This window comes from Pan paniscus, chromosome 20 (genome assembly GCF_029289425.2).
Source record: "Pan paniscus chromosome 20, NHGRI_mPanPan1-v2.0_pri, whole genome shotgun sequence".
In the NCBI taxonomy this organism is placed as follows: domain Eukaryota; kingdom Metazoa; phylum Chordata; class Mammalia; order Primates; family Hominidae; genus Pan; species Pan paniscus.
Window position 1 is genome coordinate 41,711,711 of NC_073269.2, and position 21,710 is coordinate 41,733,420.

General features: G+C 60.2%; 1 protein-coding gene across 4 annotated transcripts; it reads left to right on the top strand.

The window, feature by feature from the left end:
- Positions 1 to 582: 582 nt before the first annotated feature.
- On the top strand, positions 583 to 21,441 carry KMT2B (lysine methyltransferase 2B). 4 transcript variants are annotated; one of them, XM_034945750.4, is made up of 37 exons: positions 583 to 961; positions 2,039 to 2,111; positions 2,354 to 4,368; positions 4,919 to 5,032; positions 5,128 to 5,278; positions 5,553 to 5,832; positions 6,005 to 6,060; positions 6,290 to 6,565; positions 7,195 to 7,289; positions 7,547 to 7,645; positions 7,778 to 7,891; positions 8,037 to 8,183; positions 8,281 to 8,376; positions 8,797 to 8,914; positions 9,712 to 9,825; positions 9,994 to 10,178; positions 10,254 to 10,343; positions 10,438 to 10,542; positions 10,655 to 10,728; positions 11,330 to 11,445; positions 11,541 to 11,632; positions 11,715 to 11,852; positions 12,529 to 12,687; positions 12,904 to 13,024; positions 13,100 to 13,178; positions 13,269 to 13,429; positions 14,472 to 14,699; positions 14,779 to 16,072; positions 16,161 to 16,250; positions 16,327 to 16,436; positions 19,253 to 19,390; positions 19,475 to 19,549; positions 19,649 to 19,826; positions 20,199 to 20,306; positions 20,422 to 20,505; positions 20,625 to 20,754; positions 20,845 to 21,441. In XM_034945750.4, the coding sequence occupies exons 1-37, from the start codon at positions 599 to 601 to the stop codon at positions 21,118 to 21,120; spliced, it is 8,142 nt and encodes a 2,713-aa protein (XP_034801641.3). In that variant the 5' UTR covers positions 583 to 598; the 3' UTR covers positions 21,121 to 21,441. The 4 variants fall into 4 exon arrangements, with proteins under 4 accessions (XP_034801641.3, XP_063455624.1, XP_054958990.2 ...); XM_063599554.1 differs by having other exon boundaries at positions 702 to 961; positions 2,420 to 4,368; XM_055103015.2 differs by lacking the exon at positions 16,161 to 16,250 and having other exon boundaries at positions 702 to 961.
- Positions 21,442 to 21,710: the final 269 nt, after the last annotated feature.

Here is a 21,710-nt window from a genome sequence, read left to right on the forward strand (position 1 = left end):
CTCCACACCGTGCCAAGCCGCCGCCAGGTCGCGCCTGGAACGGAGACTGACTATGCTTTCCACCGCTCCTTCTCCAGCCCACGCCTCCTGCAGCCGCGAACTGCATTTCCCAGGGCCTCGGGGGTCCCGAGGCCCGAGCCCGCGGCACCCTGGGAGTGGTAGTCCACGCGGGCCGCCGGCCTAGCCAAGAACAATGGGAGGAGCCTGGGGCTAGGACCACACCTCCCGGAGACCCGGCAACCCGCTTTCCGGGTCCTGGCCGGGAACCCCGCCGTCCTGGCCCTCGCGCCCTGGCTGCCGGCGGAAGAAGCGAGGGGTCCGGACTACATTTCCCGGAGGCCCCCGCGGCTCGCCCCTCTGCGGCCGCGACGCGGGGTCTGTGCTCCCCAGGTGCGGTCCGAGGGCGCCGGCCGGCCGCGGACTCCCTCTCCCGTGGTGCCCTGCGCGTGGCCGGCCCGGCCCCCGGCCTCCCGCGGCGGCGCTGGTTGTTGTCGTGCGCCGCGGCCGCCCCGCCCCGCCCCCGCTCTCTCCCCTCCCCCCGGCCCTGCGCACGGGCCGCCCCTCCCCCCGCCTCCCCGGCCCCTCTCACGGTGCCAAGATGGCGGCGGCGGCGGGCGGCGGCAGTTGCCCCGGGCCTGGCTCCGCGCGGGGCCGCTTCCCGGGCCGGCCGCGGGGCGCCGGCGGGGCCGGGGGCCGCGGCGGACGGGGCAACGGGGCCGAAAGAGTGCGGGTAGCTCTGCGGCGCGGCGGTGGCGCGACGGGGCCGGGCGGAGCCGAGCCCGGGGAGGACACGGCCCTGCTCCGTTTGCTGGGGCTCCGCCGGGGCCTGCGCCGGCTCCGCCGCATGTGGGCCGGCCCGCGGGTCCAGCGGGGCCGGGGCCGGGGTCGGGGCCGGGGCTGGGGCCCGAGTCGAGGCTGCGTGCCGGAGGAGGAGAGCAGTGACGGGGAATCCGACGAGGAGGTGAGGCGGTCGGAGGCGTCCCCGGCGCCGGGTGGGGCGGAGGCCGGGGCTTCCAGGGGTCTGGGTTGTCCCGGGGGCGGCGTGGGCAGGCCGGGTCCTCAGGGTTCCTTCGGAGAGACGGGGCACGGAGGGAGGGCGGCTGCATGCAGCTTCCGGGGGAAAGGGCCTCTGGAAGTGGGTAGAGAAGCCCCGGTTGCAGCCGGGCACTCGCGCCCGATGTCGGTCCCGCTGAAGTGTCTTGGGCCGATCCTTTTCGGCAGCTGGCAAAGCTAGGGCGGTGGAGGTTTGGGCGAGGAGGCAGTGGGGACTGCATGTCCAGCCAGTCGTGGTTGACAGCGGCAGCGTGGCCTTGGCAGACAGGTTGGAGCTGTCTGGGCTCTTACCTGTGGGCCGCCCCGCCGGGCCTCGCAACCTCCTGGTTTCTCCAGGGCCCCAGTTTCTCTTGGCATCTCAGGTAGAGTGGTGGAGGGCTTCCTCTTGGGGCTCGGGTTGAACAGGAGTGGGATGAAGGCCGGGACTGGGCACTCTAGCAGGTCAGAGCTCAGCTCAGGATTTCTCCCCCAGCCTTTCAGAACAGGCAGGAAGGTGTGGGTTGCGTTGCCCTGGACGGTTAATAACAACCTGAGGGCTCGCAGTGGAGCCTGTACGAAAGCCCTCCCCGCCCCTCCACTTGCGGGCCCCTGTTTCCAACTTAATTCAGAAATAAATTGTGGCCCGAAAGGGTGTCAGTGGAGGTCCCACTTTGGTCTGAATTGGACTCTGAAGGAATCTGAGTATGGGGCCTGCTGCCTTTCCTGAGGAGACCCTGTCGTCTTCTCTCTTGGGCCAGTGAACCATGGCTTTGGCTGTGCTGGTGTGGTCCGGCACTGGGGATCGGAGTTCGAAATACCTGGCGCCTCCATCCCTAGGGAGAGACCCTCTCTTCCACTACCCGCGACCTTTGAGTCTTTTTCGTTCTTTTTAAATAGGCAGGGGTATGCTAAGTGGGAACTGGGGATATTCCTCGATACCTCAGATGGAACGAGGGCTTTGGCACTGACTGCTGTTTCTCCCCTCCACCCCGGTCCCCTAAATCAGGAGTTTCAGGGTTTTCATTCAGATGAAGATGTGGCCCCCAGTTCCCTGCGCTCTGCGCTCCGATCCCAGCGAGGTGAGTGACGGGGGAACTCCACCTCTTTAGCGTCACAGGAATTTATCCTCGCCCTTCGTGTCAGCTCTTCCCTGTTCAACTAGCCTCTGTCAGTTGCCGAATGTGTTCTGTGTTCAGAGTCCAAGCTAGTCTGGGCAGCGGGGGAAACACACAAGCAAGACTTAGTCCCTGCCCTCCTGGAGCGCCTTCCTCTGTGTGCAGGGCTGGCTTGATCCATCTCCCCACAACTATTCTCCTTTTAGGTCGAGCGCCCCGAGGTCGGGGTCGCAAGCATAAGACGACCCCCCTTCCTCCTCCTCGCCTAGCAGATGTGGCTCCTACCCCCCCAAAGACCCCTGCCCGGAAACGGGGTGAGGAAGGCACAGAACGGATGGTGCAGGCACTGACTGAACTTCTCCGGCGGGCCCAGGCACCCCAAGCACCCCGGAGCCGGGCATGTGAGCCCTCCACCCCCCGGCGGTCTCGGGGACGGCCCCCAGGACGGCCAGCAGGCCCCTGCAGGAGGAAGCAGCAAGCAGTAGTGGTGGCAGAAGCAGCTGTGACAATCCCCAAACCTGAGCCCCCACCTCCTGTGGTTCCAGTGAAACATCAGACTGGCAGCTGGAAATGCAAGGAGGGGCCCGGTCCAGGACCTGGGACCCCCAGGCGTGGAGGACAGTCAAGCCGTGGAGGCCGTGGAGGCAGGGGCCGCAGCCGAGGTGGTGGGCTCCCCTTTGTGATCAAGTTTGTTTCAAGGGCCAAAAAAGTAAAGATGGGACAATTGTCCTTGGGACTCGAATCAGGTCAAGGTCAACATGAGGAAAGTTGGCAGGATGCCCCCCAAAGAAGAGTTGGATCTGGACAGGGAGGGAGCCCTTGCTGGAAAAAGCAGGAACAGAAGCTGGATGACGAGGAAGAAGAGAAGAAAGAAGAAGAAGAAAAAGACGAGGAGGGAGAAGAGAAGGAAGAAAGAGCTGTAGCAGAGGAGATGATGCCAGCTGCGGAAAAGGAAGAGGCAAAGCTGCCACCACCGCCTCTGACTCCTCCAGCCCCTTCACCTCCTCCACCCCTCCCACCCCCTTCGACATCTCCTCCACCCCCACTCTGCCCTCCACCACCACCCCCAGTGTCCCCACCACCTCTACCATCCCCTCCACCGCCTCCTGCCCAAGAGGAGCAGGAAGAATCCCCTCCTCCTGTGGTCCCAGCTACGTGCTCCAGGAAGAGGGGCCGGCCTCCCCTGACTCCCAGCCAGCGGGCGGAGCGGGAAGCTGCTCGGGCAGGGCCAGAGGGCACCTCTCCTCCCACTCCAACCCCCAGCACCGCCACGGGAGGCCCTCCGGAAGACAGTCCCACCGTGGCCCCCAAAAGCACCACCTTCCTGAAGAATATCCGGCAGTTTATTATGCCTGTGGTGAGTGCCCGCTCCTCCCGTGTCATCAAGACACCCCGGCGATTTATGGATGAAGACCCCCCCAAACCCCCAAAGGTGGAGGTCTCACCTGTCCTGCGACCTCCCATTACCACCTCCCCACCTGTTCCCCAGGAGCCAGCACCAGTCCCCTCTCCACCACATGCCCCAACTCCTCCATCTACCCCAGTTCCACTCCCTGAGAAGAGACGGTCCATCCTAAGGGAACCCACATTTCGCTGGACCTCACTGACCCGGGAGCTGCCCCCTCCTCCCCCAGCCCCTCCACCTCCCCCGGCCCCCTCCCCACCCCCTGCTCCTGCCACCTCCTCCCGGAGGCCCCTACTCCTTCGGGCCCCTCAGTTTACCCCAAGCGAAGCCCACCTGAAGATCTACGAATCGGTGCTTACTCCTCCTCCTCTTGGGGCTCCTGAAGCCCCTGAGCCAGAGCCTCCTCCTGCCGATGACTCTCCAGCTGAGCCTGAGCCTCGGGCAGTGGGCCGCACCAACCACCTCAGCCTGCCTCGATTCGCCCCTGTGGTCACCACTCCTGTTAAGGCCGAGGTGTCCCCTCACGGGGCTCCAGCTCTGAGCAACGGGCCACAGACACAGGCTCAGCTACTGCAGCCCCTGCAGGCCTTGCAAACCCAGCTCCTGCCCCAGGCACTACCGCCACCACAGCCACAGCTGCAGCCACCGCCGTCACCACAGCAGATGCCTCCCCTGGAAAAAGCCCGGATTGCGGGCGTGGGTTCCTTGCCGCTGTCTGGGGTAGAGGAGAAGATGTTCAGCCTCCTCAAGAGAGCCAAAGTGCAGCTATTCAAGATCGATCAGCAGCAGCAGCAGAAGGTGGCAGCTTCCATGCCGGTGAGCGTGGTCCCTGGGCCCAGCGGCACACCCAGCCATCCAGCCTCCATTCTTTGCAACCCCCTAACCTTCCGCCTCCTTGGACACTTTCCAGCATTGCGGGGAACCCTCAGAACCTGCCTTTCTGTGATCCCCCACCTTCCTTTGTTCCTCCCCAGACCTGGCCCTTCTCTGTGCTAGTTCCCTGTCCCTATCTTCCTTTTTTTTTTTTATTTTTGAGACCGAGTCTCACTTTGTCCAGGCTGGAGTGCAGTGGCGTGATCTCGGCTCACTGCAGCCTTTGCCTCCCGGGTTCAAGAGATTCTCCTGCCTCAGTCTCTCGAGTAGCTGGGACTACAGGTGCCCATCACCACGCCTGGCTAATTTTTGTATTTTTAGTAGAGACAGGGTTTCACCACATTGGCCAGGCTGGTCTTGAACTCCTGACCTCGTGATCTGCCCGTCTCGGCCTCCCAAAGTGCTGGGATTACAGGCATCAGCCACCACACCCAGCTCCCTGTCCCTATCTTTCCTCACTGTCCAGCCCCTGACCCTGTTTATTCCCTGCCAGCTGAGCCCTGGAGGGCAGATGGAGGAGGTGGCCGGGGCTGTCAAGCAGATCTCCGACAGAGGCCCTGTCCGGTCTGAAGATGAGTCGGTGGAAGCTAAGAGAGAGCGGCCCTCAGTATGCATCGGGAGGAGGGCCCTGAAGAAGACTGGCGGGAGGAGCGGGGCTGCGGGAGCGCAAGCTGCCCACACACACTCCAATTTCTCCCCCAGGGTCCCGAGTCCCCTGTGCAAGGTCCCCGCATCAAACATGTCTGCCGTCATGCTGCTGTGGCCCTGGGTCAGGCCCGGGCCATGGTGCCTGAAGATGTCCCTCGCCTCAGTGCCCTCCCTCTCCGGGATCGGCAGGACCTCGCCACAGAGGGTAGGTGGGGAGACTGGACAGCCATGTCAGGTTTGGGGATGACCCCACACTTGGGTGACATGCACCAAGAGCCTAGGTGAGAGGGAGCCAAGTCAGGTGCTCGGGTTAGGTGGCAAGTGGGCTGGAGTGCTAGGTCCTAGAGCAACTTCATTTGGGGGCACTAGGAACCTGGCGCTGTGAGAAAGCGAGAGCCAGGTTGTGGGAAAGCAGGGAAGTGAGGTAGAAGCCTGGTGGCTTTGTGGCTCCATCCCCTCCTCCCTGCCTGCTGCAATAGATACATCATCGGCGTCCGAGACTGAGAGTGTCCCGTCACGGTCCCGGCGGGGAAAGGTGGAGGCAGCAGGCCCTGGGGGAGAATCAGAGCCCACAGGTTCTGGAGGGACCCTGGCCCACACACCCCGGCGCTCACTGCCCTCCCATCACGGCAAGAAGATGCGCATGGCTCGATGTGGACACTGTCGGGGCTGCCTACGTGTGCAGGACTGTGGGTCCTGTGTCAACTGCCTAGACAAGCCCAAGTTTGGGGGCCCTAACACCAAGAAGCAGTGCTGTGTGTGAGTAGCTGGGGCGTGGCCTCATTCCCGTGGTTGTTGGTCCCCTAGGCTTCCTACCTCGCTCCTCTTCTGCCTGGCCAGAGCAGTGGGGTTGGCATTCTTGTGGAGAGCTTCCTCTCTTCCCCCAGACCACCAGTCCCCTACCCTGGTGACGTGCTGCTCCCCTCCCCAGATACCGGAAGTGTGACAAAATAGAGGCTCGGAAGATGGAACGACTGGCTAAAAAAGGTGACGAGCTTTAAGGAGCATTTTTTCTCAAAACTGTGTTAGAGTTTGTGCTGTGGAGGGAGCTGTTTTTCTTTGCTCTCCTCCCTTGCAGCTCACCCTCTCCATCTTCTCCGTTGTGTGCTTTCATAGCTCCTGCGTTCATTCCCTGCCCCGCTTCTTTCTGGCTTCTCTCCCAGTGTCCCGTGTCCCTGGCTGAGCTCAAATCCTACTAAGTCCCCTGTTCCCGCAGGCCGGACGATAGTGAAGACGCTGTTGCCCTGGGATTCCGATGAATCTCCTGAGGCCTCCCCTGGTCCTCCAGGCCCACGCCGGGGGGCGGGAGCTGGGGGGCCCCGGGAGGAGGTGGTGGCCCCCCCAGGGCCCGAGGAGCAGGACTCCCTCCTGCAGCGCAAGTCAGCTCGGCGCTGCGTCAAACAGCGACCCTCCTATGATATCTTCGAGGATTCGGATGACTCGGAGCCCGGGGGCCCCCCTGCTCCTCGGCGTCGGACCCCCCGAGAAAATGGTGCGAACTGCTTAATGCTTTCTCTGTTGATCATTTATTTGGTCTTGTGTCTTTTGTGTAGGAGGGACAAGGCACCCAGACCCAGGGCTCTGTCAGTCTGATAGAGAAGGTGGCTGAGGGCGGAGGAGGAGGCAGTTTTTAGGTGGATGTACAGAACTGGCCTATGAGGTTCTCAGTGAGCCTAATGAGTGAGACTTAAGGGTCATCCTAGGCCTGGTGCAGTGGCTCACACTTGTAATCCCAGCACTTTTGGGAGGCCGAGGTGGGAGGATCACTTGAGCCCAGGAGTTCAAGACCAGCCTGGGCAACATAGTGGGACCCCATCCCTATAAAAGCAAAAGTTAGTTGTATGTGGTGGCACGCATCTGTGGTCTCAGCTGCTCAGGAGGCTGAGGCAGGAGGATCATCTGAGCCTGGGAGTTCAAGGCTGCGGTGGGCTATGGGTCACGCCACTGCATTCCAGTCTGGGCAACAGAGCGAGACCCTGCCTCAAAAAACAAGAAAAAGAATCGTCCTGGCGGGTCTTGGTTAGTTAAAGAAGGCCCTGGGAATCCAGGTAACATTTGGGGTTGTAGAAGAAGAGGGGCGTGGAAGGGGAGTGACCTCACTGCTCATTGTGTCCTGCCTAGAGCTGCCACTGCCAGAACCTGAGGAGCAGAGCCGGCCCCGCAAACCCACCCTGCAGCCTGTGTTGCAGCTCAAGGCCCGAAGGCGCCTGGACAAGGTCAGCACGGCCCGCTCCGAGAGCCCCTTCCCTCCAGGAGCTACCTGGCAAGTCAGAGTGACAGACACACCTGAGTGTCGTGGTGTGTCCACATGAGAGGACAGGCCCTGAGGGATGAGGCGGGCCTTGCCTGTCTGGAAAGCAAAGGGGTCTGGATCAGGGTCTGGGTCCAGTAGGCTGGGGGAAGGGCGGTGAGGAGAGGAGTCTGCATCACGGCCAGGCTGGCAGCTCTGAACTCCCCCACCTTCCCTCCCCAGGATGCTTTGGCCCCTGGCCCCTTTGCTTCTTTTCCCAATGGCTGGACTGGAAAGCAGAAGTCTCCCGATGGTGTGCACCGCGTCCGTGTGGATTTTAAGGTATGGCATTGAGTGGGGCGAGTCACAGAGCCTCTGGTTGGAAGAACCTCGATGACTGTGTCATCGAGAAGCCAGGTGGGTCTGCCTTGTATGCCTGGCGGCCCTCTGATCCTGCATCCTCTCTTCCCCCAGGAGGATTGTGATTTAGAGAACGTGTGGCTGATGGGGGGCCTGAGTGTGCTCACCTCTGTGCCAGGGGGCCCCCCGATGGTGTGCTTGCTATGTGCCAGCAAAGGACTTCACGAGGTTAGATCTCCGCCTTTCTTCACAGACCCCCAGATCTCTGTCGGTCCTCACGGCCTGATTCCTTGGGCCCTCTCAGCTGGGTCTCATCCCTTGGCCCTCTGGCCTCATGCTATGCCCATCACTCACTCCTTTACCCTGTCCCCAGCTGGTGTTCTGTCAAGTCTGCTGTGACCCATTCCACCCATTCTGCCTGGAGGAGGCTGAGCGGCCCCTGCCCCAGCATCACGACACCTGGTGCTGCCGTCGCTGCAAATTCTGCCATGTCTGTGGACGCAAAGGTCGTGGATCCAAGGTTTGGGCCCAAGGGCTGGCCAGGGTGGGTGGAGGCCTGAAGGTGAGGGCATCCCTGTGCCAGCAGGTTTCGCCATCTCTGTCTCCACATCCAACAGCACCTCCTGGAGTGCGAGCGCTGCCGCCATGCATACCACCCGGCCTGTCTGGGGCCCAGCTATCCAACCCGGGCCACGCGCAAACGGCGCCACTGGGTGAGAGATGAGGTTCACCCACTTGCTTTGTCTCTAATGAATATCACCACCACCCCCAAACTTGCTCTAGGCTGGGGCTCTCAGGAGGAGCAGGGGTTGGGGATCCTCTTAGGAATTGATTAGTAATGTTTTCTCTTCAAAAATTTCACATAGGTCAGATTTATATTCAGAATTTGCATGGAGTGGTTTTAGGGGCTTATGAATCTCACATTCCGTGGGCTCAGAATCCCCTGCTATAGCCTGATGTCCTTTCCTGCCCTCCTCATGTTCCTCCTCCGTGTCTGTCCTGCGTGTTTTCTCCTCTTACCCGTCCCTCCTTGCCTGCTTCCTGCATATCCCCAATTCCTCCTCGCCCGTCTCCCGCTCATGTTGCTCCAGTCCAGTGCCTGGTTTTCCCCTAACATCGCCCTGCTCCCCCAGATCTGTTCAGCCTGTGTGCGCTGTAAGAGCTGTGGGGCAACTCCAGGCAAGAACTGGGACGTCGAGTGGTCTGGAGATTACAGCCTCTGCCCCAGGTGCACCCAGCTATATGAGAAAGGTGGGGACCGGGCAGGGGAACTGGATGCTGGGGGCCACGGGGGAATGGCCAGGCTCTTTTACAGGCTTTAGCACAGACCCTCTTTTCTCATGGCTTTCCACCTTGTAGCTATGGGACTATCTCTTCAACTCAGGGAACTCTTCCACAGGAGTCCATCCAGTATGTAAAACAGGGACACATAGCTCCTCTGAGGGTGGTGGGAGTGGAAGGCCTGGGACCCCACTGTCTTGGTGGCTGAGGTACTTCCTGGAACCTCACGTCTCCATTGAGCGGTTTGGAAGCCTTATTCAGGCAGTACATTAGCAAGGCCCTATGTTCTGCAGAGTCTGAAAAGAGGCCTCATCCTAAGGCCAAGCACAGTGGCTCACGCCTGTAATCCTAACACTTCGGAAGGCTGAGGCAGGTGGATCACCTGAGGTGAGGAGTTTGAGATCAGCCTGGCCAACATGGTGAAACCCCATCTGTACTACAAATACAAAAATTAGCCAGGCATGATGGCGGGCACCTGTAATCTCAGCTACTCAGGAGGCTGAGGCAGGAGAATCGCTTGAACCCGGGAGGCGGAGGTTGCAGTGAGCGGAGATCTTGCCACTGCACTCTAGCCTGGGTGACAGAGCAAGATTCTGTCTCAAAAAAAAAAAAAAAAGCCTCATCCTCAAGGAGCTTTTAGGGACTAGTAGGGGCCCAAAACAGGGGCATAATGGAGGTAGCTAAGGTACTGCTAATCCTTGAACAGAGACACTCAGGGCTGAGTGGGAACTCCAGCACCTCTGACTCCTTCTCTTCCCTTCCTCTAGGAAACTACTGCCCGATCTGTACACGCTGCTATGAAGACAACGACTATGAGAGCAAGATGATGCAGTGCGCACAGTGCGATCACTGGGTGCATGCCAAGTGCGAGGGGCTCTCAGGTGAGTCAGTGGAGCACCTGGGCTGCAGCCTCAACCCTGTGGGGACCCCTGCCCCCACCACAGGCCCCAAGAGGACTGGTGGGCTAAGGGTCCTTGCTGGCCTAGGGGCTGCTGGGAGCCCTCACATCCTCTGAAACCACTTTTCCCTTTCCCACTTGGCTATCCTAGATGAAGACTACGAGATCCTTTCAGGACTGCCAGACTCGGTGCTGTACACCTGCGGACCGTGTGCTGGGGCAGCGCAGCCCCGCTGGCGAGAGGCCCTGAGCGGGGCCCTCCAGGGGGGCCTGCGCCAGGTGCTCCAGGGCCTGCTGAGCTCCAAGGTGGTGGGCCCACTGCTGCTCTGCACCCAGGTCTGGAGGGCCCTGGAGGCAGGATGGGCCGGGGCCAGGCCCACCCCCAGCCCTGCTAACTTCCCCGCTTTGCAGTGTGGGCCAGATGGGAAGCAACTGCACCCAGGACCCTGCGGCCTGCAAGCTGTGAGTCAGCGCTTCGAGGATGGCCACTACAAGTCTGTGGTGAGTGGTACACCAGGAGGAGCAGGTGGGTGGCAGGAGGAGAGGGCTGGAATTGTGCAGAGGGGACTCAGTCTCTGACAAACCTCCCTTACAGCACAGCTTCATGGAGGACATGGTGGGCATCCTCATGCAGCACTCGGAGGAGGGAGAGACTCCGGAGCGCCGGGCTGGAGGCCAGATGAAGGGGCTCCTGCTGAAGGTGAGCTCTTCCAGGGATGCTTGTGGGGTGGGGGAGTGGGACCTTCAGACCCTGCCCCTGCCAGCTCTCCTGGGGAAGCTGGCTCTTCTCATCCTGTTAACCCACTCCCCAGCTGCTAGAATCTGCGTTCGGCTGGTTCGACGCCCACGACCCCAAGTACTGGCGACGGAGTACCCGGCTGCCAAAGTGAGCAAGGCTGGGTAGCAGAAGGGAAGCCGGGGAGTGAGGGCAAGGCCAGGGCATGCAGGGGCCACGCTGGGCTGAGAAGAGATGAGCAGAGGTAGGGTCTGGAGCAGAGCTGGAGAGGAGGGTGGTGGAACCCGGGTGAGATTCCCTGGTGGTTCTAGACTAGCAAAGCTTTGTTTCTGCTTTGTGCAGGGTAATGCTGGGGACAAAGCAGTGAGCGAATCAGATTGGGCTCTGCTTAAAGAGCTCATTGTGGAGCCGGGCAGGCACTGAAGACCCAGATGGTCAGGGCAGTGATGGAGAATACCAGGGGGCGGTGGGGGCCCGGAGGGGGTACCTGCTGGAGCCGAGGTGTCAGGGAAGGCTTCCTGAAAGAGATGGCATTGGAGCAGAGCTGGGGAGGAAGAATTGCAGGCATGAGGAGCAGCATTTCATATGTCCAAGCTGGCACAAGAGGGCCTGGCTTATTTGGTGGACTGAGAGAAATTCCACATAGAGAGGGAGTAGCGGGTGTCATGGCGAGTTCAGGCTGGTTTGTGGATGGGCCCCCGTTCAGCTGCCCTTGTTGGGCACATCAGCTGCTAACCCTGCCTGTCCACAGCGGAGTCCTTCCCAATGCGGTGTTGCCCCCATCCCTGGATCATGTCTATGCGCAGTGGAGACAGCAGGAACCAGAGACCCCAGAATCAGGGCAGCCTCCAGGGGATCCCTCAGCAGGTACTGGGAAGTGGGGGGCCAGAAGCCAGGGCCCTGTGTTGGTAGCCTGGCTCCGGGTCCTGATTCTTAGACCTCCCTTCACATTTCCTCTTCAGCATTCCAGGGCAAGGATCCAGCTGCCTTCTCACACCTGGAGGACCCCCGTCAGTGCGCACTCTGCCTCAAATACGGGGATGCAGACTCCAAGGTGAGGGCTGCTCTGTGACGCACCAGGTTGTGGGGCCTGTTCCCTGGCCCCCCCACATCATGCCACTCCTCTTCTGCCCCAGGAGGCGGGGCGGCTCTTGTACATCGGGCAGAACGAGTGGACACACGTCAACTGTGCCATCTGGTCGGCGGAAGTCTTTGAGGAGAACGACGGCTCCCTCAAGAATGTGCATGCTGCTGTGGCCCGAGGGAGGCAGATGGTGAGGGCGCGGGTGCAGAGAGGTGGACAGCTCTCTGGCTCTTGGGGAGGCCTCCTCTGGTGCAAACAGCTCTTACTTCACATTCCCTACCTGGCATCCTTTCACTGCCAGGCCGAGGTCTCTTGGTTGCCCTGGGACGTTGGTGCTGATGGCAGCTTTTTCCTATGTGGGCCCTCTGGCTGTAATCTGGGCCTGAAGTGTGGGAGTCTAAAAGTGAGAAGAGTGCCCATTGATTGAACCTGGGCTGCACGCTTTCCATGCTGGGTGGCGTTGAGCTCTCACTACATCCCCGTGAGGTTAGAATTCCCCCACTCCTCAGAGTGGTGCCTGGGCCAGGTACAGAGAGACCTCAAGCACTCTCGGGTATTGAGGTGGTAGAGATTCCCACTGCGGGGGTATCTGTGAGGATGAAAATAACACAACCTCCGCCTGAAAACTGTGTGACAAAGATAATCACACTAATGCTATCAGCAAGTATTAGTTGTCATTCTTGCTTCAAAGAACCAGAGAGAGTTTGGTGTGCACCTGGGCCTGGATGCGGCTGGGGAGAGGCTGCGCCTGGGGAGAGGCTTTGCCGTGCCAGGCTAGACAGGGACCCATGCAGACTCAGTGACAGTGGTGCCTGGCGCCCAGCCCCAGCCCTGGCTTCTCCCCTGAGCTGCCCTCCCCTACGCAGCGCTGCGAGCTCTGCCTGAAGCCTGGCGCCACGGTGGGCTGCTGCCTGTCCTCCTGCCTCAGCAACTTCCACTTCATGTGTGCCCGGGCCAGCTACTGCATCTTCCAGGATGACAAGAAAGTCTTCTGCCAGAAACACACTGATCTCCTGGATGGCAAGGTGGGCCAGAACTGTGGGGTACACAGCTCCTTCCCCACCTCTCTTCCTGTTCACTTAGGGACCCCCGTGGCCCCCAGGCCTGGCCCTACTGCCTCTCAGTGTCTCCTCATCTGTTTTCCCAGAGGCCTTTAGGCCAAGCCCCTGACTGTTCAGACTTCCCTGGCATCCACCTCCCCCACCAATGCAGCCACCTCACTTTGCCACCCCCTCTTCCAGGAAATTGTGAACCCCGATGGTTTTGATGTTCTCCGCCGAGTCTATGTGGACTTCGAGGGCATCAACTTCAAGCGGAAGTTCTTGACGGGGCTTGAACCCGATGCCATCAACGTGCTCATTGGTAAGCTGCCTGCTCTCCGCCCTGTCCTCCTACCCTGTCCTGCCTGCCTCTCCTGACCTCTGCTTTGCACCACAGGTTCCATCCGCATTGACTCCCTGGGTACTCTGTCTGATCTCTCGGACTGCGAGGGACGGCTCTTCCCCATTGGCTACCAGTGAGCGGTCGGGGTGATCCATGGGGCCAGGGGACTCCATAGCTGGATCCCATTTCCCAAGCATCCTAACCGTCTTATCCCACATGCCAGGTGCTCCCGTCTGTACTGGAGCACAGTGGATGCTCGGAGGCGCTGCTGGTATCGGTGCCGAATTCTGGAGTATCGGCCATGGGGGCCGAGGGAAGAGCCAGCTCACCTGGAGGCTGCAGAGGAGAACCAGACCATTGTGCACAGCCCCGCCCCTTCCTCAGGTGTGGCTTTGGTTCTGTCTTCTTCCTGAATACCGCTCTCCCTAAACAAACCTACAGATCTCTGTTCCCCGCTCCCTTTTGGATAGTCCAGGAGGCTTGCTTTTGCTTCAGTTGCTGTAATGTAACGGCAGCTCGCTTACTGCCATGCCTTGTGTGCCAGGGGCTATGCCCGGCTCTTCATGGGAAGTGAGGTGGGGAGAGCGGCACGCTGCCTACTTGAGGTGGGGTACTGGCTTTTGGACGACTGCAGGGAGCAGAGTGCTTACAGCTCCCTAACTTGGGGCACTGTGCTCATGGAGTGCTTTCCAGTGTCGCCATACTACACCTTGAAGGGGACAGTGGCTGAACACAGTAACATGCTGGGGAAGCTGGAATTGGAACTGCATCTGCTCAGCTCCCAAACCGGCCCCCTTACAGCCACACTGGCTGTGGGATGTGGCTGAGAGCTGGATGGCACAGGGCAAAGAATGGGCTTGGAGATGGGGGAGAGGTTATTGTGGGCAGAGCAGGAGGCGGAAGAGATTTGGATGGTAGGAAGGGCTTTATTCCAGGTTGGAGCATGACAAGAAGTGGACAGAGGAGGGGAGGGTACACCCATCCCGTCTGGAAACCAGGGAGTTTTGGGTGGAGGAGGGAGATCAGTTTGCAGAGGTTGGGTGGAGCCAGGTAATGGAGAGCCTCCGGGCCGGGGCGGGCGGGAGCGTCTGATGTGGCTTGGATGCACTAGGCAAGTAAGAAAGTGGTAGGACTGGCCGTGCTGGAGGGAGGGCAGTTCCCCATGGCGTGCAAAGCCTGCAGCAGAGGCAGAGAGGAGATGGCAAGGAGCTAGTGGGGAGAGGCCCTGAAGGCCCCCTGGCCCAGGTGTGTGCAGGTTTTGCTGACTCCACGGTGGGTTTGGCCTGGGTGGTCACTGGAAACTGGGGCCTGTTGTGACTGGGTCAGGGTCGGGGACCTGGGAGGCATAGTGGCTCAGGATGAGAGCATGTGGGCAGGCTTTGACACAGAGCCCCTACCACCCCAATGCCGTTTCTCGCCTCTTCAGAGCCCCCAGGTGGTGAGGACCCCCCACTGGACACAGATGTTCTTGTCCCTGGAGCTCCTGAGCACCACTCGCCCATTCAGAACCTGGACCCTCCACTGCGGCCAGATTCAGGCAGCGCCCCTCCCCCAGCCCCCCGTTCTTTTTCGGGGGCTCGAATCAAAGTGCCCAACTACTCGCCATCCCGGAGGCCCTTGGGGGGTGTCTCCTTTGGCCCCCTGCCCTCCCCTGGTGAGCACCGGGCATGTGGGGGTTGGGGGTGGAGCCGCGGAGGTGGGAGCTGCTGGTAACACCAACCCTCCCCCCACAGGAAGTCCATCTTCACTGACCCACCACATCCCCACAGTGGGAGACCCGGACTTCCCAGCTCCCCCCAGACGTTCCCGTCGTCCCAGCCCTTTGGCTCCCAGGCCGCCTCCATCACGGTGGGCCTCCCCTCCTCTAAAAACCTCCCCTCAGCTCAGGGTGCCCCCTCCTACCTCAGTCGTCACAGCCCTCACACCTACCTCAGGGGAGCTGGCTCCCCCTGGCCCGGCCCCATCACCACCACCCTCTGAAGACCTGGGCCCAGACTTCGAGGACATGGAGGTGGTGTCAGGACTGAGTGCTGCTGACCTGGACTTCGCGGCCAGCCTGCTGGGGACTGAGCCCTTCCAGGAAGAGATTGTAGCCGCTGGGGCCATGGGGAGCAGCCACGGGGGCCCGGGGGACAGCTCCGAGGAGGAGTCCAGCCCCACCTCCCGCTACATCCACTTCCCTGTGACTGTGGTGTCCGCCCCTGGTCTGGCCCCCAGCGCTACCCCTGGAGCCCCCCGCATTGAACAGCTGGACGGCGTGGACGACGGCACTGACAGTGAGGCTGAGGCGGTGCAGCAGCCTCGGGGCCAGGGCACACCTCCTTCGGGGCCAGGAGTAGTCCGGGCAGGGGTCCTTGGGGCTGCAGGGGACAGGGCCCGGCCTCCTGAGGACCTGCCATCGGAAATTGTGGATTTTGTGTTGAAGAACCTAGGGGGTCCTGGGGATGGAGGTGCTGGCCCTAGAGAGGAGTCACTCCCCCCGGCGCCTCCCCTGGCTAATGGCAGCCAGCCCTCCCAAGGCCTGACCGCCAGCCCAGCTGACCCCACCCGCACATTTGCCTGGCTCCCAGGGGCCCCAGGGGTCCGGGTGTTAAGCCTTGGCCCTGCCCCTGAGCCCCCCAAACCCGCCACATCCAAAATCATACTTGTCAACAAGCTGGGGCAAGTATTTGTGAAGATGGCTGGGGAGGGTGAACCTGTCCCACCCCCAGTGAAGCAGCCACCTTTGCCCCCCACCATTTCCCCCACGGCTCCCACCTCCTGGACTCTGCCCCCAGGCCCCCTCCTTGGCGTGCTGCCCGTGGTCGGAGTGGTCCGCCCTGCCCCGCCCCCGCCACCCCCTCCCCTGACGCTGGTGCTGAGCAGTGGGCCAGCCAGCCCGCCCCGCCAGGCCATCCGCGTCAAGAGGGTGTCCACTTTCTCCGGCCGGTCCCCGCCAGCACCTCCCCCATACAAAGCCCCCCGGCTGGATGAAGATGGAGAGGCCTCAGAGGATACCCCTCAGGTTCCAGGGCTTGGCAGTGGCGGGTGAGTGCGGTTGCTGAGGCTGGCAGAGCAGGCAAGGGGGCAGATGGGCGGGAGATGCGGCTCATCCTTCTCGGGCTCGCCCTCCCAGGTTTAGCCGTGTGAGGATGAAAACCCCCACAGTGCGTGGGGTCCTTGACCTGGATCGGCCTGGGGAGCCCGCTGGGGAAGAAAGTCCTGGGTGAGTGGCCAGGCCCCTCTCCCTGGAGGGTCTGGGACCTCTGTCCTTCCCCTTCCTGACAGGTCTCTTCTCGCAGGCTCCTCCAGGAACGGTCCCCTTTGCTGCCACTTCCGGAAGGTGGTCCTCCCCAGGTCCCCGATGGTCCCCCAGACCTGCTGCTTGAGTCCCAGTGGCACCACTATTCAGGTAGGGACCGGCCTTGCCCTCTCCCTCCTTGCCTGTGCCTGGCTCAGCTGGGTGACTCACAGATGCAAAATCAGCCCTCTTTGAAAACCAGTATCTACTCCCAGGGGCCAAGCCTGAGGCTCGGTGCTAGAGTTAGAGATGACCTTGGGGAGCCTCTGACCTTGTGGGAGAAACAGACATGGAAATGACATTTCGCCTCTACGTGGGATCCTTTTAAGGGTCTTTGTCGAGCATGCCCAAGAGCCTAGGGGAGGGCCTCAGAGCCTAGCCTGCCAGGAGCTGAGAGAGAGCTTCCTAGAGTAGCCAAAGGTGAAGTTCTAGAATCATCCAGAGGGAATGCAGCCCAGCTAGCACCGAGATGAGGGTCAGGGACAGTGGGAAGATCAGAAGAGTGGTGTCCCAGAGGCCCAGGGAAGGGAGTCGTCACATCTCAGCTGCCACAGAGACTGCCAGGCCTGTGGAGTCTAGCGTTGGTGTCCAGGGAGAGCAGGTGGCACAGGGTGGGGCGTTGTGTCCGAGTCCAGAATTGAGACCATGGTTGAAGAAGGCAAAACAGCCCAAGCACTTGGCCAGAGTTCAGCTAAGGATCGGGAGCGGGAGGTGGGCGAGCAGCGTGGAGGTGCTTGGTGTGAGGGCCAAGACAGCGGAGCCATGGATGGCGGGGAAGGGCAGGCTGGGATGGAAAAGGCAGTGGGAAGAGGTCTGGTGGCTGGTTTTGAACTGGTGACCTCTGAGGTAAAGGAGAGGAGGGAAAGCAGGTGTTTATGCAGAAACTGTAATACATGGGGTGGAGGCCCCTTGAGGAGGCTTGGCTGATGGACTCCTTGAAGCTGGCGGTGGAGTGGTGGAGTTTTCTGTTGGTCCCTGAGGGCAGTGGCTGGGGGAGTGGCTGCGGCCAGGTAAGCTGGTGGTCGAGCAGCCTGAGGCTGGGATTTTGTGGTGGCCCAATCCTGTCCAGATGTTTGGATTTTCTCATGACACACAGCTCAGTTGCTGAGCGGGGAAGCAGAGTGACGTGGATTGAGAGTGCTTAACTCAGAGGCTGCTTATGTCTCAGAGATGACATGAGAATATGGCAGTGGCCTTAGGAGGTCCCTGTCCTCAGGGATCAGACCACATTTTGGTGTGGGACACAGACATGTTAGCAAGGGCAGGTTAGAGTGGGCACTGAGAAACCGAGCAGTGAGAGCACCTGCCAGGGTCCTGTGGTCAGTCCTGCCGTGTTCGGGAAACAGTGGAGGTGAGGGTTGGGGGACACAGGGAAGAAGTTGTCAGAGGTGGACTCTGGGGCACTGAGGCCTGGAGAAGACGGGAGTCACACGGCAGGAGTGTTGCTTTAGAGTCTCCCTTGGGGCAGGGGAGGTGGGGCAGGGTGGCCTGGAGAGGTGACATCGGGAGAGTGTGGCCATGTGGGTTTTGCCTCTCCTAAAGCCTGTTCCACTCAAGCTTTTGTGCCCCCAACCCCCAGTGGTCAGTCCCCAGCCCACACCTGCTTGAGCAGCAGCAGCGTTTGGTGCAGTGGATCCCTCCCGCCTTGAAGCATTGTCTTCCCGGCTTGGGGCTGCTCCTGCTCTCACCTCTGGTCCTGCCTCCTTGCTCACAGCTGTCAGGCTAGATGTGTCCCAGGACCCTGGCCTTGACTTCTGTGTATGCTCACTCCCAGGGGCTCCCTTCCAGCTTGGTGGCTGTCCTCCCGTCTGTGTTCTGATTGTCTCCACATTGCTCTCTCCAGCCTAGACCCTGTCCCTGAACTGTGGCCTCCTCCATCTTGTCCTGCTGCCTGCCCACCATCTCCACCAGCAGGTTGCAGGGGGAGGTTTCTAAGAGGCCTCTCAAAGTCAGCCTGTCCCAAACTGAGCCCTCCACCCGCACGCCAAACCCATTCTTCTTTTGCCTTCGCTGTCTCAGTCCACGGCAGTTTTATCCTTCCAGGTGTTCAAGCCCAGCGTTGTCCCAACCCCCATCCCCCTTCTTCACATCCACATCTACTACGTCAGCATATCCCGTCTGCCCTGTTTAATCTATTAACCCTCGAGAAATCCCCGAAATAGCTCATAACATACAGTGTACTTGGCTCTGTGCATGTGAGCCTATATAATAACATATTTGTAGTTGGGCACAGTGGCTCACGCCTGTAATCCCAGCACTTTGGGAGGCCGAGGCGGGCGGATCACCTGAGGTCAGCCTGGCCAACATGGTGAAACACCATCTGTACTGAAAATACAAAAATTAGCCGGGCGTGGTGGTGGGCGCCTGTAATCTCAGCTACTCGGGAGACTGAGGCAGGAGAATTGCCTGAATCTGAGAGGCACAGGTTGCAGTGAGCCGAGATCACACCATTGCATTCCAGCCTGGGAGACAGAACAAGATTTTGTCTCAAAAAATGATAATTTTGTTTGTAACAGTTACAGAAATTTGCTGCATCTAAAAAAAAATAGATGTGCAAAATACAATTCTCCAGTATTTTAAATTTTGTGTGAGAAACAGAATAATGACAGGTAGATGGGATGTATGGTACACTGGGTTTGAGTGAGCCATAGGCGTGTCCTGAAGAGCCAAAAGGCCCCAAGCCTCTGTGGAATGCTCTTGTACCCAAGAAGTCCTGCAGAAGAGGAGCCGCAGGCTCCTTAGGGGAAGAAATGTCCATTCTGCAGGGCTCACTGGGTAACTGGAGCAGAAGGAGGGCCATTAGACCGTAGTATCTGTGTCTGCGCCTAGGGGTGGAGAGAGTGGTGTCTGCTGGGAGCACAGCGGGGCTCAGGGGCTTTTGAGTCCGGGAAGGGTGATCTTCACTCCAACCTGCTTCTTGGGACCAGGTGAGGCTTCGAGCTCTGAGGAAGAGCCTCCATCCCCAGACGATAAAGAGAACCAGGCCCCAAAACGGACTGGCCCACATCTGCGCTTCGAGATCAGCAGTGAGGATGGGTTCAGCGTTGAGGCAGAGAGCTTGGAGGGTGAGTGGGGGGAGTGCAGTGGCAGGAGGGAGAGTGTCCATAAAACAGCATCCTGACTCAGCTCTGGCTCTGCTGTCTCCCCAGGGGCATGGAGAACTCTGATCGAGAAAGTGCAAGAGGCCCGAGGGCATGCCCGACTCAGACATCTCTCCTTTAGTGGTAAGGAGTGGGCCCCACAGGGGGCAGGGAGCTGGATGTCTCCCCGAGGGCACCGTGGGCCCTCCACATGACAGGTGTGTCCTCAACATCTCCCCTCAGGAATGAGTGGGGCGAGACTCCTGGGCATCCACCATGATGCTGTCATCTTCCTGGCCGAGCAGCTCCCCGGAGCCCAGCGTTGCCAGCACTATAAGTTCCGTTACCACCAGCAGGGAGAGGGCCAGGAGGAGCCGCCCCTGAATCCCCATGGGGCTGCTCGGGCAGAGGTCTATCTCCGGTGAGAGGTCTGGGGTGTGATGCCTGGGTCAGGGCGCCCCTATGAGAGCTCTTGAGGGTGGGAGTTAACTGTAGAGGTTGGAAACTGAGGCCTGGGGAGGAGACACTAGGTCACTTGAAGAGTTATTTCTAGAGTTAGCCAGGCTCCGTGGCTCATGCCTGTAATCCCGCCACTTTGGGAGGCCGAGGCAGGAGGATCGCATGAGCCCAGGAGTTCGAGACCAGCGTGGGCAACATGGCAAAACCCCATCTCTAAAATAAAAATTTTAAAAAGTTATTTCTAGAGCTGACATCAGAAAAATGAACCCCACCCATTTCCCTGTTAGCTCTGTCTTCAACAGTATATTCCTCCTTCCCCTGCTGCCACCTGTAGGAAGTGCACCTTTGACATGTTCAACTTCCTGGCCTCCCAGCACCGGGTGCTCCCTGAGGGGGCCACCTGTGATGAGGAAGAGGATGAGGTGCAGCTCAGGTCAACCAGGTATGGAGTGTGAGCTGGGGGGCGGGTGGTGGTCTGGAAGGGTCTTAGAGAGTGAGCAGGGGTGAGAGAGGTCATTCTGAGCACCAGCCTGGGTGACACTGCTGTCCCTCACCAGACGTGCCACCAGCCTGGAGCTGCCCATGGCCATGCGTTTTCGTCACCTTAAGAAGACGTCCAAAGAAGCTGTGGGTGTCTACAGGTGAGTGGGGTTGGGGGGGAGGATGCCCCTTGGGTGGACGGACAGGTGCACTGGGTAGGGGGTACTGTCTGGTTTCTGTCCCCCTCCCCCCTGAGTTCCCTGTTCATCCTGCCCTGCAGATCAGCCATCCACGGGCGAGGCCTGTTCTGTAAGCGCAACATCGACGCAGGGGAGATGGTCATCGAGTACTCTGGCATTGTCATCCGCTCGGTGTTGACTGACAAGCGGGAGAAGTTCTACGATGGGAAGGTGGGCTCCCAGTGGCTGTGGGAAGACAGTGGGTGAAGCGAGCCTGTCCGCGGGGACAGAGCACCTGATCTCCCCACCTCATCCCTGCAGGGCATCGGGTGCTATATGTTCCGCATGGATGACTTTGATGTAGTGGACGCCACGATGCATGGCAATGCCGCCCGCTTCATCAACCACTCCTGTGAGCCCAACTGCTTCTCTCGGGTCATCCACGTGGAGGGCCAGAAACACATTGTTATCTTCGCCCTGCGCCGCATCCTGCGTGGTGAGGAGCTCACCTACGACTACAAGTTCCCCATCGAGGATGCCAGCAACAAGCTGCCCTGCAACTGTGGCGCCAAGCGCTGCCGTCGGTTCCTTAACTGAGGCCGTGGCTGCCCACCACGACCCTTCACACCTCCTGCTGCCGTCGCTGCCATCTTGCCCCTAGCCTGGGGGCTCCCTAGCCCCTCCCAGAGCATCTCACCCCCACCCTCATGTTCAGGGTGGATGTGGGCATGCAGGTGACAAGGGCCCTGCCTCCACCCCTCCAGCCCACCCAGCAATCGCCCCCTTTCTGCCCTGGGGGCCCAGGATGTAGATATTGTACAAAGGTTTCTAAATCCCTTCTTTTCTATGCACTTTTTTATTTAAGAGGTGGGGTCCCAGGTGGGAACCCCCCCACAATAAAGTCTGTCAATGTTTGGAGAGGTGGTCTTCCCATTTGTAGGCTATGGGAGCAGGTAGGAACTCCACTTCTACACACCCCCCCATCATGACCCAAGGAAGTTCATCAGCCTCAACAGGTAGGTGAGGCCATCATTCAGAATTAGAAGTCAGTCATGGGGTCTGTTACGGCTTCAGAACAACACAACACAGCAAGTGTCTGTAGCAGGGTTGTTTCCCAGAGGGGATTCTAGTGGCCCAGAGGCACCTAGGGTCAGCCCTCCCACATGTGGCCCTGTGTGTATGTTGGA

Excerpts from the sequence above, each read along its gene's own strand:
- KMT2B (XM_034945750.4), top strand. The coding sequence starts at position 599 with ATGGCGGCGGCGGCGGGCGGCGGCAGTTGCCCCGGGCCTGGCTCCGCG. Across the intron at positions 7,290-7,546 it reads CCCGAAGGCGCCTGGACAAG|GATGCTTTGGCCCCTGGCCC; the intron begins GTCAGCACGGCC and ends TTCCCTCCCCAG. Across the intron at positions 11,633-11,714 it reads ACGGGGATGCAGACTCCAAG|GAGGCGGGGCGGCTCTTGTA; the intron begins GTGAGGGCTGCT and ends CTTCTGCCCCAG.